Below are 17,064 nucleotides of genomic sequence, written 5' to 3'. Positions count from 1 at the left end.
TTAAATTTTAGAACCAACACAGTATTTGAGTCATCGTAATAGACATCACAATTCGTAGCAATTGTTTCACTCGTTGTTTCAAATATACCGACAACTATTCATAGGAGATTAATAGCACAAGGAGCACAAGAAGACACTGGTACGAGGAGAAGAAACCTAATCTACGTGCCTGACTCATTGGCACAGTAGCATGTTGCCCATTATCAGAATCGAAAACGAGACGCGCCATTTTGCTTAACAAAAATCTCGTGCATGGAACTTTGTTTTTCCGGATAGAATTCAAACATAGGCTGGCGAAAGGTTCAAAGTAAGTCGTGAAATAACATTGTTGCGTATCGTAGCCCGTGTTGTTCTTGAACTCTTGATTATCTGTATTACCATTATGCGGCAATCATGACAGACCACCATTGAGACGCCCCGTAATCGTTCTGCAGCCAATCGTTGTTCCGAGCTATGACTAGAAAAACTGGAGAATGCCTTTGGTGATGGTACATTGGCTGGACTACCACTGCCTTTGTAACTCCTGTACAACCAAATTTTACTATATAAAAAATAAAAATTTTTAAGGGAGACAATAGGAAGATGGTGGTACAATAATTAAATAAAATTATCGATATATTTGTTATACCTTTTATCTTGATTCTCTGTTTCACGACGTGCATGAGAAGGCGGCGTGGAAGTCGGTGTAAGTATCAAAACAGGTGTCGTAGTAGGCGTGGATGAAGGTGTCACGCTTTTCAATGATGAATCTTTGCGTCTAGAGGCTGGTGATGCCGGAGCAGATCCAGCTGCTCCGTTGCCTCTCAACCAAGAGCTCTTGCTAGTATCCGGTTCTGAAGATGACGGAGAAAGAAGAAGGCCAGGAGATAATAAAACTACCGGAACGTGGGCAAAATGTTCTGTTGGAATTCGCATCTACAATATAAATAATAATTTAATAAAAATACAGGAACATTATTTAAAACTGTACCAATGAAAATATGAGAATCTCACTTTGGAATAACATTTTACGCATACGGTTCTCTCGCATAAACGACAACGTTGCCCCCAAGGTCCTAACAATCCAAATCTAGTTTTTAGGCAAAGAAAACAAACACGTCGTTTTTCTACATCCTCCTTCACGCGTCCTTCTACGGGTAGAGATTCCAATTCAGCTTTAGTTAGTACACTGCGAATATGCACGATCTCCTCTAGAGTTAAAGAAAGCCTTTCATCCAGGAACATATCACCCAATGTAGGCTTCTATAGTAAATAATGTTTTCTCGTTATTAAAAGCCTTCATTTTAAGTTTTTTTTTTGCATATTCATTCTTTGATTTTAATTACCTGTCCTTTATCGTCCTGCCAGTCTTCATTTTGATCTTCAGCATTCTTCGTACCCTCAGCAATAGTTTGAGATCGTCGTGGTTGCCTTGTTCTGGGTTGAGGACTCAAACTTGGACTAGGATTCATGCTAACATTAGGACTAGGACCCTGACTCGATGCTGACTCCGTCGCACCTGTATGCTGCCGACTCTGAGGTCTCGAATGAGGAAGAGATGTAGTACCGGTTAACGCTGTAAGAGCTATGCTACGCCTTGCCGCATGTTTTCGAGCCGATGCTCTTCTAGATGGACATTGTGTTGCGAGATCATAAGCTACAAAAAGAGATTGATTTGAAATATTATTCTTCCTACTGTTTTTTGTTCATTGATCATGACAATTCAATAATTACATTCAAGTTGTGTGTCGCAAAATCGATGGTATTCATTTCTAGTTAAACGCAATCCACCTGTTCGTCGCCAAGGGTTCGCAGAACCTGCTTCGTCATCGTCCCTCTGATCTTTATGTCTGTTACGAGTAGTACTCCTATCTGCGAACGGGTAATCCTCCTTCAGTTGCCAATAATTCTGCAAAACCGCTTCATCCTCTTCTTCGAATCTTGTTACTGCAAATTCATCATTGTAATCTTCGTCGTCATCTTCGTCCTCCGCATCGAGCTGTTTATAGAGATAAATATAAACTTACATACAAAGAACTGAACATGTAGATACAAGAAACTTGTATAAACTAACAATATTATCTACCTTTAAGTCAAAATCGACAGGTATTACTTTTCTTCTACTTGTAGTTGAATTAGAGGTGTCCAAATCCCTACGAGGAGGTTTTGGTGCTGTAGGTGAGCTATCCTTGCCATCAACAGTACTGTGGATTTGATCTAAAAAATTGAATTCATGGAAACAGGCTCAAACTACATTAATTATCATTATGGAAAGCATCAGGGCATGTATGCTTGATGACTAATGAACATGACATGTGATTGTAATGTTCCTTCATAAAAAAAAAATCAAGTATTTGCAAGGTGGTGGTACCTCAGTAAATCTTAAATACATACATAACTGCTTCCTGTACAGAGATGCATAAGATCAAACCCAATAATTAAAATTACATAAAAAGGTTTATAAAAAGACCTTTACTGTATCATAAATAATTAATCCTTAGACAATTCAATGAAACTAAAATCGATATGCGTTATAAAATTTGATTATTACATATCAAGTATACTATTATTCAAGATATAATCAAAGCTACTGCATTAATTGTGGTATTACGAGACAGAAATTATCATCAATCATCCGAAGTACACTTCCATACATTTTACCCATGGTGTTGGCCGAAGAAAGATGAATGGTATGATTACCTGCGACCGTAATGCGCCTTCTACGCGACTTACGATTCCTGTTTCCCGGTACCCTAATGTCGGGCTTGATTCTCTGCCTCGGTTGCGGAACCGGCGGCACGTTTGTTCTGTTACGACTCGCGGTAGGCGGTACGTTGGTCGTAACAGTGCTGACTGATGTCGCAGTCGTGACATTCGCTTGATTCTCTGTCTGCAACCATTGTGCCGCCACATCCTGCGCGGGTTCTTGTTCCTGCTCTGGTTGTGACGGTGGAACTTCACCCAGGACTATCATGCGGGATTCACCGCCTACGATCGGTAACATTGTTCCTGCTTTCAACTATTACTCTCTTCCCTCCTTTTAACATGCAGTATGTCCGATTTAATTCTCGCCATTTTGATCTGATGTGTGTCATGAAGCAGACTATCATAAGAGCAGTTCGTCAAATAGTCATTTTCAATAATTAATGATTTTAAACAAGTATATTATATGTGAAACAGTTTAATAACTACATATCCTCGTACACTTAAACCGAACATACTGCCGTTCGATGTATATCTTTACAGTGGCTCTACTTGCGGCAACTACGACGTCCAATAGGAGGTCCCTAGTCCCGTCGGTTTTCCTTCGATCTTCTGGCTTGATTCGAGAATCTCACAGCCTACGGATCAAGTCGTTTTCTCATCTTTATTTATTCCACTTATTCAACTGGTGTAGTAATCCATCATGTTCCTCTTCTTTAGAAATACAGTTTAAAATATATGGTTACCAGCATCCAAACTGTTCCCCTCGTTCATCTGTTCGTTTTTTCCATTCTGCCAGATCCTTGGTCCACCGTGATGCCTGCAGGTCCGCACGTAGGGACTGTACATGAAGCACACGTGCTCGTTAGTGTGCCTATCCTCCTTTCTGTGCACTTGACTTACTCGTACACGGTTTAGACGCAATCCGATCGAATTTCACGCTTGAACTGCAGCTTCCCCCTGCCGTGCGCAAGAGGAGGAGAATACAGAGAGATACGAACAAATGAAAAAACCGAACAAATCGCGACCGAGGGACAACAGAAAGAGCGACACACGAAAAATCAACCCAGCTATCTCTAGCGGACGGGTTGCACGATGACGTTTCGGGCGACGTCAGCTCTCGCCCTTTGCGCGCTTTCGGTTATTGATCGCGGACGGTCTGGGGCTTGGCAATACTTTAAGCCGGCCTACCGTCGCGAACAATAATTCATACGGACTGACCCTTTTCCATCGCGATGAAAAAAAATTAGTCACGACGCGTACCAATCACTGTACAACTTATAAAACACGAAAATTTCATCTTTCTCAATATGTCGTTCGTAATCAATCGATTGTTTAGCACTGGGAAAAATTTGGAATAATCGATAGTTTATATTCGAATGGTTCTCAATAACGAAATAGTTCAGATACCGAGCATTGAATGATTATTATTGTTTGGTATTATGATTATTATTTAGTGGAAAAATGAAGACACAGATACCACTGTTCTGGTCGCACTGCGTTGCAATTACCAGGCTCTCTACTCTTGAGAGTACGTTAAAGATGAGCGGACTTTCTATAGGCAGTGTGCGCGCGCTCACTCGCACGAAACCTTCGCGCATGGATACTCTTAGGTGAAATATATTTTTGTAAAAATGCAGTCGCACGTGTGCAGCGCGTGGCTGTATATGCACACCATGTTGGTCCATAACGTTTCAAGTATACGGATATGCGTTTCGTATTAATGCAACTCTGTTAAAATGTTTCCTTGCTTATGATCAATATGAAGGCAGTTTTTATATATGTATTTATATGTAACATTGTTTCAATTTTTGAAACAGTGATACATTTATTTTATATATTTAATTCAGGATGATTTATTGAGGTACCATATAATGTGTAACAGATCGATGCATGTTGAATATCGAAATTATTGGTGCATAAAATGTGGATCGAATGCATTGGGGTTTTATGAATTTATTGAACATTCGTACACGAATGGAGAAGACATATTTCATAAAGCAAACGACAACATGCAAAAAGTTATCGTTATGCAAATAAATATTCTATTATGCAACTTACCAGTTTGAGGGGACGTTCTTTCAGTTTTAGGAACATATCTATTGCGAGACGACCTTAAGTTTGGTGGTTTTTTTATGCTTTCCATGAGTAATTCCCGGAGGGTCCATTCCTTTTGCAGAGGTGGTAGCTGTCTTTCAGAGGCCTGTGTAAAATTATATCACTAAAATCTATCGGAACTTTCCAAAATTGTAATCATTTTTACAAGGAATTTTCGTATTAAAAGTATGATTAATGCAATTTGAATGAAACGTTGTCCCTGATAGAATGTTACCTTTTTTAAAGGAGGTCTACTTCGAATAAATTCGAGAATGACAGCGTGAGCATCTTTTCGCAAATGAGGCGTTGGCGACGGTGTCTTTCTTAGATGATATCTCCTTTCTCGGATATCATCCATCAAAATTTCATACGGTGTTAACTCAAATTCTGCCCCCTTTCCACGTCCACGAGTGGTATTCTTTGAACCCAAATTGGCTTCCACTTTTTTTAGTTTCACACCCTTTCTCAGCTCTTGAATAACTTGTACCCAAAATCTTGCCTATTGAAATAGTTCTTTTAATTGTTCTCCTCTTGTAAACGCAATTAAACTTTCAGATAAAAAATATACATGTACATTAGACGAACAATAATCTCTATAAATTCGGCTAAATTATTTTTATATCCTTGTACTCATAAGTATATTAGAGGCTGTTAATACTAATCATATAATGTAGACTATTCCAAAAGTCACTATCTAATAGACTGTAAAGATTAAAATCGAGTAATTTTTGAAACATTCTACATAATAACATATTTAAAATGAAACAAAATCAACGCATGCATTTAAGGTACAGTGTGCGCTAATAATTTCATGATTTATAAATATCTCAACATTTCAAAATAGTGCTGATAGTTATGAAGTTAATCATACTGCATGCTTAATAATTATACTCGTGTCTAAGCTCTAACGCATCATTTTCACATGCGCAGACATTATATTAACAATGACATACTTGTATAGCCCTCCAAATCCTAATGTCAGTCTATAACGGTAGAGAGTCAAGTCAATAAATCTCAAATATCTTATCTCTGCAAAATGACAAATGACTTTATGCGACATGGCAATGTTAGTTGTTCCATTTTACACGAATTACAGCACGTATTTGTACATAGGTTTACGACAATTCGTTCGATTCAACAATTAAAATATATCTACGATTATCTTTACTACTTTATTACTTTTAAATTTATCTACTACTTAAGTATCGGGTCACATCGAACGAATTTAACATGAACGGTATACAATGATATAATTCGACATTATGTAGAGGATATTTCAAAATTATAAACTGTTTCTCAATACATGTTAAATTTGCATTGATAACTTCGAAACACCCTGTCGTAATGTCTTCAAACAAGAAAATGGTGTTATCTTATTGAAGTAAACCCATAGCATGAATCATATGATATGGATAGATGTTTTCCGCATTGGCGCCATGGAAATCTTACCCAATCAATAAAATCTAGCGTATCAAGGTTCTGAACGGACATCGAGGTTTGCTTATTTCCTTCAGTGTTCCCAGCATCCCTCTGACTAGCTTGCAATTTATCAGCTGCTACTGTATCCAAAAATTGTGATAATTCCAAAGCCTCCGCTACGTATGCCCGTATTACAGCTTTATAATGAGATTCAGTAGATTCAATGGAAGTCTGCATATGTCTGGTACATAACTATTAATAGATATATAAATTAAATATACATTTATCTATATAATTAAGAAGATAAAAATGTACTTAGTCATTGTGCTTACTTGCATTACATTCTTTAACGAGTACATTGGTGACCTTTCCTCGTAAGCGTCGTTACTTTTCTGCGACAAAAATTCATCTACATCGACATCACTGGAGTCCCGCTCGATGCCTTCATCGTCTGTTTCCTGCGGACGTTCTTCCGTTTCCCCTTCAATATCTATGTTATTCGATTCTTCAATTTCTTCTATTGCTAAATTATTAAATTCATCAATATTCATTTTACCTTCATCTGCACTAGTCATTAATGTTATAAGGGCTTCTAAATCTGGTGACAGAGGCCTTTCCTCCTGTTCATCTAGGCCGAAATCAAGCGCTTTAAAGATCATCATACCTAATGAGAACACCGCCTGTACCGATAAAAATGTATTCAAAATTTGAAAAAGAATTTAGAAAAATTTTATTTCGATTTCAAATCGATCGTTTACCTTTTTCTCGGAAACTTGAGGTTTCTTCGAATCTGTAACAAAATAATCGATACGGATAAAAAACAAGTTTCAAAGGTTATGGAATGATGATTCATACGTAGCCAGAAAATAGTTATATCGTAAGTAAAATGTGATGAATTATTTTCACGCTTTTCTTATGTACACAATCGCCGACTGTTTATTAATAGTCTTATCGAAAAACCTTGTCATGGACTTAATTACTTCAAGACGAGTGCACCGAGCCATTTACAAATAGCGCGCGTGATTTACAAGCGTATTTACGAAACTGTGACTTTTTTTTTAAATATCCCAACAAGATACCGAATACGCTGCTTAATGTATTCGTTACATAACGTTTATAAAGTTCATGGAATTATTGTTATCAAGTTTACTTACCCTGCAATCAAATTATGCTACGTTAAAACAACATACACTAAACGTGGTATATTACAATAACTATACAAATATTACCATGTAGCAAAATATTATACACTAAAAGCTATAGTTTACCACGTTATAATAAACAACTACATAATAATTGTACCATGTTTATATTACAAGTTATGAGGTATGGTAACTATGTATACAGCAACTATATTTGTACAAAGAAACAACTATGTTGCAACTGCACTCATAAGTGGCTTAAGTAGCTCATATGTCGCTTGAACATTTCAAAATTGAATAAACTTTTAATCAAAATTTTGAAATATATAATAAAAAAAAATGTTATCCAATTTTGTAAATGGTAAAATGATTTATGAGCCACCCTGTACTTTAATAGTGTTGTACTTTTTGGTTGTTGTGTAATAAAATATACACTGTACTATACAACGTATTCTATGTAATACACCTACTATACACAACATATTCAATATTCATAACCATGTTAATCGTTTGAAATTATTTTACATACATCCCATACCTTCATGTTCAATATTATTTTCTCTTATTGACTATAAAACAATACATCGATAAGATGTTTCGCAATGGATAAAAAGCTCTTCCAGAAAGATAATGATTAAATCGTCTTACCGATTAGATCGCCGAGCCAAACATCGCCATCCTTGTGAAGGACGATCTGAGATAACTCCGATAGTTCGTAGAAATTGTTATCCGGCAGACGTGACAAACTCTTGGCCGTTTGATAACACAATGCCCATGCTTGTTCTTGGTTGACCGGTCCATTGAAGGACCGTAAAATGTCCTTGAGATTCAATCGACCGTTCCCGTCGAGTTCGCACTTCGGCCTTTTCGTCGTTTTTTCCTCCTTTATATTCTCCCTCATTTTCTTTTCGTTGTCGGAGACATCAAGACCGTTCTTGCACGCTGATCTTTCTTTGTGCGTGGTCATTTTTCTGCAATTTCATTGATAAACTGTTTTTTTTTTTTAATATTTATCAAATTTTTAATGAATAATTGAGGAAATATATATATATTTATATGGTCCACGTGATCGAACCATAGAATTCGTAGGTTCGAACCCGGGTCCACAGCACTGGTAGATAATTACTTTATCAACAGAACTATTCCAACCGCGATGTTTTTTTTACATTTTTTTTTATGATAATAAAAAATTATAATACCTAATATTTGCATAATATAGTGTAGTAGTTAGGTGATACTGGTATTCACTACTATTGAATTGCGGAACCACGATTATCCGAACACTGTATAACCGGAGACTCTACTATTCAAATATCATTTGGGCTTTTCTTATTATGCACAGCAAATTAATACTTATGATGATGTAAAGCAATGACGAAAATGACGCAAAACAATAACATTGATATGATAAGGATGACGGTATAATTGAAGATGAAGTCATGAGAAACTAGATGAAAATCGTGACATAAACAATTTTAAGAATTTTAAATAAAATCGTACTTATGCCATAGAGTAAAAGTAGAAAGGTATCACACATTGATATACTGTTACGTTCTCTTTGGTTATGAATTATAGTGAATGCTTTATGAAACTTTTTATTTTTATTTTTAATTAAATCACAAAGCACTAATTGTTTATTCAAAATTTCACAATTTTTCAACTGCCGTCATTCTGATCACAACCATAGACTTGATTCATATACGTAGTGCTAATTAAACGAAAACCAGATGACTGAAGTATCTTTTCTGATTCTCTGTGCTCTTAAGAGCTAAATGAAAGCAGATAAACATTTATTACCATTGTCGTCACGCGTGCAGTGACGGCAACGTGCGTGAAAGATTATGATTCTCAATGTATCGTGATTACAGTACGCCCCTTTCACCGACCAGACCATTGCGGAATATTTTTATGGAAAAAATTTGACCTCGAAAGAATTAATGAAAACTGAAAAAATGACACGAGTAAAGATAGTTTATGATAAATATCCTATCTAATCTACTTCAAGAGACAGCTTTTCTTCTGTTTGTTAGAAGTATTATTTTTGAATGACATTTTTAGACTTTCAAGTGTTACAGATAGTTTATGGAAAATAGTTAAGAATGCTTTGATCGTGTTTTATTAGTATTTCTTGAAAAAAATTTCCTTTTTTAAATTTCGTTAATATAGTAGAAAGTCACGGAAAATATCTGAGCTATGATCACAATATACAATGATCATACTTATATGTGAATCCTATTGTGTACAAACGTGTCGATACAAAATACTAACTTTCAAATCACCAATTATTACGCGTAAACTATCGACAATATACATAATGCGTTAGTGTTTCTATGTATAAAATTGCAACCAAATACAAGAAAGAAGGATGCACATATTTGTTTGCACTATTACGAACTAATATATAAATGATAATTTTATGAATGTTCTCTGTAGTATTTTATTTTTTATACTCGTAGTTTTGTCAATTGTTTCTGTGTTTGTAATTCACAGTTTACACGATAGATACGATCAATAAAGGAAAAGTTCTGTTACAGTTCAAGGTTAAATGTTTATATTTATGTGACTCATTTATGCTATATATTTCTAAACAGGAATATTAAATTATTCTTATACACGCTCTCAAAGCATGTTTGCGCATTTAAAATAAACAATTAATATAATTTTATGTACAGATCAATATATATCGACTTCATTCATCGATTCAAATAAATATCGGCAACTTTTAACTAAGTCACGGAAGAATATAAATGGTGAAATTGGACATATTTCTACAGCTTTATTTAATAAAAGTTTTAAGATTGTTACAGCCGACTTATATTCTCAATAAAAATCGCATTGCAGTATCATCTTGCAAACTGGCATATTTTGAAATGTCATTGAAAGAACATTTCCCACTACGTAAAGTACATACATTATAAATAAATCGAGCATAAAAAAAAGGACTTAAACACAGAATTGTAATTTAATACGTACTTTTAGTTACTTAGGCGGTTGACATGCAAGTTATAGCACAAAACTCGTTTCAAAATTTTCACTACGTCATCACTTTCTGTTCATCGTTTGTATAAGATTTTACGCATCACTTTTTCGTTAAAGTAAAAAATTATTTGATGCACGGGTAACCTTTCGCGTCGAACTTTCCTCTTGCGACTTTTGACGTTGAACATATTAATTTTTCTCGAGAACATTGACAATCGAAAACCGATACGACACTTTGTTTATCCTCGATTTATAGTTGCAATGAAATGTTTCTTTGAACATTATGGAATTAAACGAAACATTCAATGTATATACGCGTATTCTCGGTTCAATATAACTACAGCAACACCGGCAGTACAGGTTTTCGTATGTTCCAAAATTTCCAACTTACTGTAGTCGTGACATACACTTAGATAGAATATAATAGTAGGAAAATAAATTAGCTTTAAATTTATTACGACAACATTTTAAACCGATGATCACCAGTAGTTTGGTACGAATTACGATTTAGACTGAAACTACTGATTGCTGCTATTCGATCCATAACCTGTACTTCTGTTATATGTATACAATCTGTGCATATATATACATCGCCTATCGGATCCGTGTGTCTGAAAATTGCAAAGATAAAGATATGCTGAACAGGTTCAGATATTTATTACGAAAAGTGTGGTGCGGACTTTATATATAGAAGCTTTATGTTATTTATATTTTAAGATAAGTTTTTACAAATAATGATAACAAAAATCATAAAAAGTTCTGAAAATTAATGATAAAAATTGAAAGATTGAAAAACATTTTATTTTTCTTTTGAAAAGAATGATAACAATTGAAAGGGAGTACTGTGTATGAAACCATATCCAAAGTGCTTTCTTCCCATTGGTCAGTGTCATAATATTGACCAATAGGGAAGCTTGTCAAGGTGCACAAGTTTTCCTCAAACATTCAGAAGTGTGAATCATACTTTGGACTTAAAAGTTGAATTTCTGATGCAATATTCGTTAACAAGACGTGAATGCACTGTATAGATAGTACGAACGACAGTATTGAGATCCGTGTGATTAAGATGTTCGTCTGTATTTAAAGTCCAAGTAAATTGATAAGTTTATTGAGAACACCAAAGTATTTAGAGCGATATTCAAAATGACGGAAGAAGACTCGGTAAGTAATGATATAAAATAGTATCTTTCGATAGGGATTCATGTTGTATTGGAAAAGCATGGGTGCATGATCATCTTGACATACTTTTTGATTTTTTGACAATGTACTAAAGCCTGTTAATAAGGAAATATACTTTTCACCAGTACAGAAAGAATATATTGTAATCAAACATACATAAAATAAAAATAATGCCATATTATAAATTCCAACCTCAAAACCATGTGGATACTATCCGAAAGAATGTAGATTTATGTTCCATGTAATCTCTTGACAGATATGCTGTTATACCGTTATTTATGTTGTTATAATGTATTTGATATTTACTAAAATATGTTGTAATATTTTGTAGGTGTAAATGCTTTTAAGATATTGTAATGTAATATTTAACCTGTAAAATATTTTGAAGCAGACTTAATACAATAATGAGGTCAATGTATCATTATATCTTTGTATGAAAATATTGTAGCTGCTAGTATTTAATTTTTACCTGTAATAATTAATAACAATATTAGGTATCAATAAAATTGCCATTTTTAATGTTTTTGGATTCGTTTAATGTTTCGGATAATGTTTTCTTTCATTTAGTAATCTTTTTAGATCTGACAAATAGTTATAAATATTTGCAGGTGTTTGATCCTACTTTGAAAAAGAAGAAGAAGAAGAAGAAAACCACCTTTGATCTTGATGCTGCATATAATGAAGGTGGTAGTACGGGTGATGCAACAGAAGCCACTGGTGATAAAGAAAATCAGGAGCCTGAGGCTCTTGCACCAGCTGAAGATGATGAAGCATTGGATTTAGAAAATTTTGGTAGGAAGAAAAAGAAGAAGAAAAGAGCATTTAATTTAGATGAACTTGATGCAGCTTTACCCGATACAAAAAAAGAAGTAAGTAGTGATACATAATATTGTTACATGTATTTACAATGTATTTAATTTATGTACTTACATATTATGTATGTTTAAGGATGTTGTTGAACAACAAACAGAGGAAGTAGCTGTGGATGATATGGATTTTGACTTAGATATGGACTTTTCAAAGACTAAAAAGAAGAAAAAGAAAAAGAAAGATCTTGATGAGTTAGTGGCTGAGGAAGAACGCAAGGAAATTGAAGATAAAGAAAATGGTAAATATTACTTATAAGAGTTACATAGCTTTGGGTAACTAGTTGTTTATGTTACTCGTTATTTGTTAACATGCTGCACTGAATCTGAGCGAAGTGCAGAGTATGGTAAGGGATATGTTTGCTGTTTTCTATATACATATCACATATCAGTCACAAATACATATATCATTTCTGCACTTTCATAAATCTCATTCCAATATAAAAGACAAATGTATTTTAAAATAAAAATGATTTTGATCAAATTGAATGATATTTTATTCAACGTTGAAAAATATAATTTTAATATATATTAAATATTGAATGAGAATATTTTTATATACATTGCAAATAACAAGAAACAAAATGCTCGAGGAATCGTGCCTGCAACTTGTTTTCTATTACATTGTTACTTCAGTAGTTTCATTCAGTTATAGATATAGTTAATTTGGTTAAGATATAGTTAAATGTGGCTACTACTGTATAATTAATTAATGTTTCATGTTTTATACATACATATGTTTAATTTCATTAATGACAATAACATCAAATAAAAAAATATAAGTTTTAACTAATATAAAAGTAACAAAAACTCAGAAGAATGTAATATAGTTGATGAAATTAGGCATTTATCTATTTATTAAACTTTTCATTGTCTTTATAAATATTCAATCACATGCTAAATGAGTACTATATTTTCTAACAGAAGACACAAGTTTATGGGTTGGATCGGATAGAGATTATACATATGATGAATTACTGGTAAGAGTATTTAACATTATGAGGGAAAAGAATCCTGACATGGTTGCTGGTAAAAAGCAGAAGTTCGTCATGCGTCCTCCTCAAGTAGTACGTATAGGCACCAAGAAAACATCTTTTGCTAACTTTACTGAAGTAAGTTTCATAGTATTATTTGAATTTTCAATACATTGCACTATACATCCTTTATTGACTACTTACTTTACAATTTTTAATTACAGATATGTAAAACACTCCATAGGCAACCAAAACATTTACTTGACTTTTTACTTGCTGAGTTAGGAACTAGTGGTTCTGTTGACGGAAATAGTCAACTTATCATTAAGGGCCGTTTCCAACAGAAACAAATAGAAAATGTTCTTAGGAGATACATTAAAGAATACGTTACCTGCCACACTTGTCGTTCTCCAGACACCATTCTTCAAAAAGATACTCGACTATTTTTCTTACAGTGTGAAACTTGTGGCTCAAGATGTTCAGTAGCTAGCATAAAATCTGGCTTCCAGGTAATTATATCTAATTTTAATGTTCATAAATATTTTAGTATTAAGTTCTATAAGAACTAGTTTAACAGTTAATTATTTCTTTTAGGCTGTTACAGGAAAACGTGCTGCTATTCGAGCAAAAACTGCCTAAAGAAATTGTCATACATCACGTTTATCAATTTTGTAGCATAATTTTGAAATTATCAGAGATTTCTTGTGTCAGAACGCAGTTTTTACTATATATAAAATAATGGCGTGCAATCTGAACACTCATTTTTTACTCATGTGAATTGAACATCATCAGTTCTAAAAAAAAAAAGAAAGAACAATTGTAAAATTTACAGCACAACACTTTTTATCAACTCACACAGACAAAAAGAAATTATACAAATAATTATTTCCAAATAACGTTTCTTCAAGTTCCCCCAACAATTTTTAGTATTTTTATCTTACTTTTGATTTACAAATCTTCTCTTTTGGTTTTGAAATTTTTAATATATCGTTTACTCTTTAAAACATAGATAAAAATTAATATGATTAAGCAATTTTATGCATTCTAATTTCTTTCACAGTGAAAGATATGCAATTGTATTGTACACACTATTTGAATAGCAAAGATAAAACTGTCACACGATAATATGAAATGCATTATCCATTTGTCTACCATTGTGACATAACATCCTGTATAAAGAACTGTCGATTAAGTGTAAAATGGTATGGATTACCAGTTGTTAACGATAGTGTTAAGCTGGTAATAGTTTGTTATATCATTTTCTGTATACAAGGAAAGTGTAACATTAAATTCAAGTACATTATTACGTATGGCGAAAAGTATTATTCCCGGAACTATCTTTTTAATGAAGTGTTGCAATAAAACGCAATGATTTTTTTCGATGCAATCAATAATATCATTTCTTAGCTAATTTATTCAATTGTATTTACTAGGTAATAAATCTATCTTAAGAAACTTTATTATTCTTTTTCATGATTCACTAACAAAAGTGTAAAAATATTCATATTTATTAAGTTTAGTTCTAGTATTCTATTGTCATTTATAGTTTGTTGCAAGCCACCAAAATATTTTTTATTTCCATCAGTCGAGCAATGCAAGAAGTATCAGTTATAAAAAAAATGTGCAATTTTAGTGGTCATACACACATATTATAATAGTCTGCTTGAATACATATGTTAAATTTGCATACTTCAGTGCTATTTATGTATATTAAACAACGTAATAAAATTATGATCTTTTTGATTAAAAAGTGAAGACAGATTTATTCAATGAATGTAAAGCAGTGAAATCATAAATGATGCAAATGATTAAAAAATACTTAATTTTTTATTGCATCAGAACTATTCTTTTTTAATTCAGTTATTTTTCTTTTAATATAAATACCAGTATCTACTAGGCTCTGAAATATAAAAATTGGCATATTTGGCATTGGAAAATCTGCATAAGGGACCCATATTCGTGAGCCATCTTCTAATGTTTTTAGGTATACTGGCTGTGAAAATACTAACCCCTTTGGAATACCGAAAGAACCTACAAAAATAAAAGTATTTCCTAATTTGTTCGTTTTACATGTTTATTACTTTTGTAATACCATCAGATGCAATTCCTAATGGTATAATTTCATCCCCAATCTCTTCATTTTTTCTATACCATAATTTTAGAAGATCACAAATAGCTCTACATTTTGGAAAATCTTCTGATCTACCTACTTGATATTGAACAAGCGCCTAGAACGAAATTTTTATTTCTTTACATCATTTGGTAGAGAACGACAAAGAATATACCTTGCGTTTCAAAAAAGTTTTATAAGCATTTCTATTATAAGTCATATAAAAAAACCATCTCAATTCTGAATGTTCAGTTCCAAGTGGTAACACCGAATTTTTATTTAAATTTAGAGCTCTTTTAGTTGGATGATATACATTGCACATTTGAACCATATGATAAACATCTACAAAGTGGTTTATTCCTATAATAGAATTTAATACATATATATATATATACACACATATACATAAATGTACTATGAATCTTGGATAAACCATAATGAGCACTGACAACTACAATATTTGTATTAGGTAGTTTTGTAACTAATTCATGCATAACATTGGCATAGAAACATGGTAGGCTCATTGAGCAGAAAATTATTTTCATATGAGAAGGTGCATATTCATTTACTTGTCTGGATAAGTTTTCCATACTTTTATAATTACGTTCCAACCAACTATCTGTTCCTTCATTTTCTTCTCTGAAATATGTACACTTGAATGTTAACCAGTATTTTATAATATGTACAGTAATAGTAGATTTACCTTGGTAAACTATCAAGATAAATTAATATATTACAGTCTTTTAATCCATCAGGTATATTTTCCACAATATTTACTGTATTTAAACCAGCACCTATAGTTGCTGCATCTTTAAGAATTCTTCTAAGTTTAAAGAAGCATCCCGGTTCATCGTACAAATTAATAACAATACCATGAGTCAACCAAAGTTCCTTTGTCATTAATAACTGAGGAACAAGATCTGAACACATTGATCTTCCTGCTCCTATTATCATTATTTGGCGATATATTTCTTGTATAGCTAAATCCTTGCATTTTTGCTTCTTTACATTGTGAGCCTTCATAAAACGAATTTAATAAACATAATCATAATTAATTAATATTAAAATTATATGACACAGAACGTTTTCCTACAAGTAATAAATCTGCTTGTAATGCGTCGAGATCTTCTTTACTTAAATATGAACTGATGTTATAATAATCATGCAATAATTTCCAAAATTGAAAACTACCCCCAATATAATTTATATAGGTTCCAGTAAGACCAATTTCCCTCCATATTAAAGGAGATTTATCATGGGACCAACCATTAAATTCACAAATTTCTTTTAGCCAAGGCTGAAAAGCAAGTTTTATGTCAAATATTAGTTATGACAATAAGATGATATCAACTTACTTTCCATTCATTTGAACTTTTACAAATATTTTTATAATGAAAATTTGGTAATAATATGGATAAACTTTCAGCAATAAAAGATATGTGATTGAAAATATGGTCTCCTAAAATACCAGCTATTACAGTCAAGCATCTTTCTCCTGTCATTTTGTGTTACTAACAATTGAAAGACATTTAAGTACTGTTTTTATGAAAGTTTCCAGTTTAGTGATAGAAAATTAAAAAATATTGTTATAAGAAATAATTTATTTATACATACAA

At 32.9% G+C, this 17,064-nt stretch overlaps 3 protein-coding genes across 5 annotated transcripts; 1 reads left to right on the top strand and 2 right to left on the bottom strand.

The window, feature by feature from the left end:
- Positions 1-200: 200 nt before the first annotated feature.
- LOC108576390 (protein spire) lies at positions 201-9,026 on the bottom strand. 3 transcript variants are annotated; one of them, XM_017939369.1, is made up of 15 exons: positions 8,841-9,026; positions 7,989-8,311; positions 6,957-6,988; positions 6,755-6,878; positions 6,531-6,688; positions 6,229-6,450; positions 5,733-5,762; positions 5,015-5,278; positions 4,744-4,885; positions 2,066-2,196; positions 1,714-1,978; positions 1,326-1,636; positions 994-1,242; positions 629-915; positions 201-541 (listed from the first exon to the last, which is right to left on the bottom strand). In XM_017939369.1, exons 2-15 carry the CDS (start codon positions 8,305-8,307, stop codon positions 280-282), a joined length of 2,796 nt encoding a protein of 931 aa, XP_017794858.1. In that variant the 5' UTR covers positions 8,308-8,311; positions 8,841-9,026; the 3' UTR covers positions 201-279. The 3 variants fall into 3 exon arrangements, with proteins under 3 accessions (XP_017794858.1, XP_017794860.1, XP_017794859.1); XM_017939371.1 differs by having other exon boundaries at positions 201-523; XM_017939370.1 differs by having other exon boundaries at positions 6,531-6,679.
- A 2,305-nt stretch (positions 9,027-11,331) lies between these two features.
- On the top strand, positions 11,332-14,250 carry LOC108576414 (eukaryotic translation initiation factor 2 subunit 2). The gene is made up of 6 exons (XM_017939404.1): positions 11,332-11,480; positions 12,107-12,367; positions 12,447-12,606; positions 13,289-13,476; positions 13,563-13,847; positions 13,933-14,250. Exons 1-6 carry the CDS (start codon positions 11,463-11,465, stop codon positions 13,975-13,977), a joined length of 957 nt encoding a protein of 318 aa, XP_017794893.1. The 5' UTR covers positions 11,332-11,462; the 3' UTR covers positions 13,978-14,250.
- A 940-nt stretch (positions 14,251-15,190) lies between these two features.
- LOC108576484 (malate dehydrogenase, cytoplasmic-like) lies at positions 15,191-16,950 on the bottom strand (the record flags this gene model as incomplete). Its single annotated transcript, XM_017939493.1, is given in 6 exon segments — positions 15,191-15,369; positions 15,431-15,566; positions 15,624-15,830; positions 15,832-16,087; positions 16,152-16,465; positions 16,804-16,950. Coding segments are annotated over 6 exon segments (1,239 nt in total), but the record flags the coding sequence as incomplete, so codon positions are not given.
- Between the last annotated feature and the right edge of the window lie 114 nt (positions 16,951-17,064).

This window comes from Habropoda laboriosa, unplaced genomic scaffold (genome assembly GCF_001263275.1).
Source record: "Habropoda laboriosa isolate 0110345459 unplaced genomic scaffold, ASM126327v1 scaffold291, whole genome shotgun sequence".
NCBI lineage: Eukaryota > Metazoa > Arthropoda > Insecta > Hymenoptera > Apidae > Habropoda > Habropoda laboriosa.
Note: the sequence above shows the minus strand (reverse complement) of the source record. Positions and strands in the feature narration are given on the sequence as shown.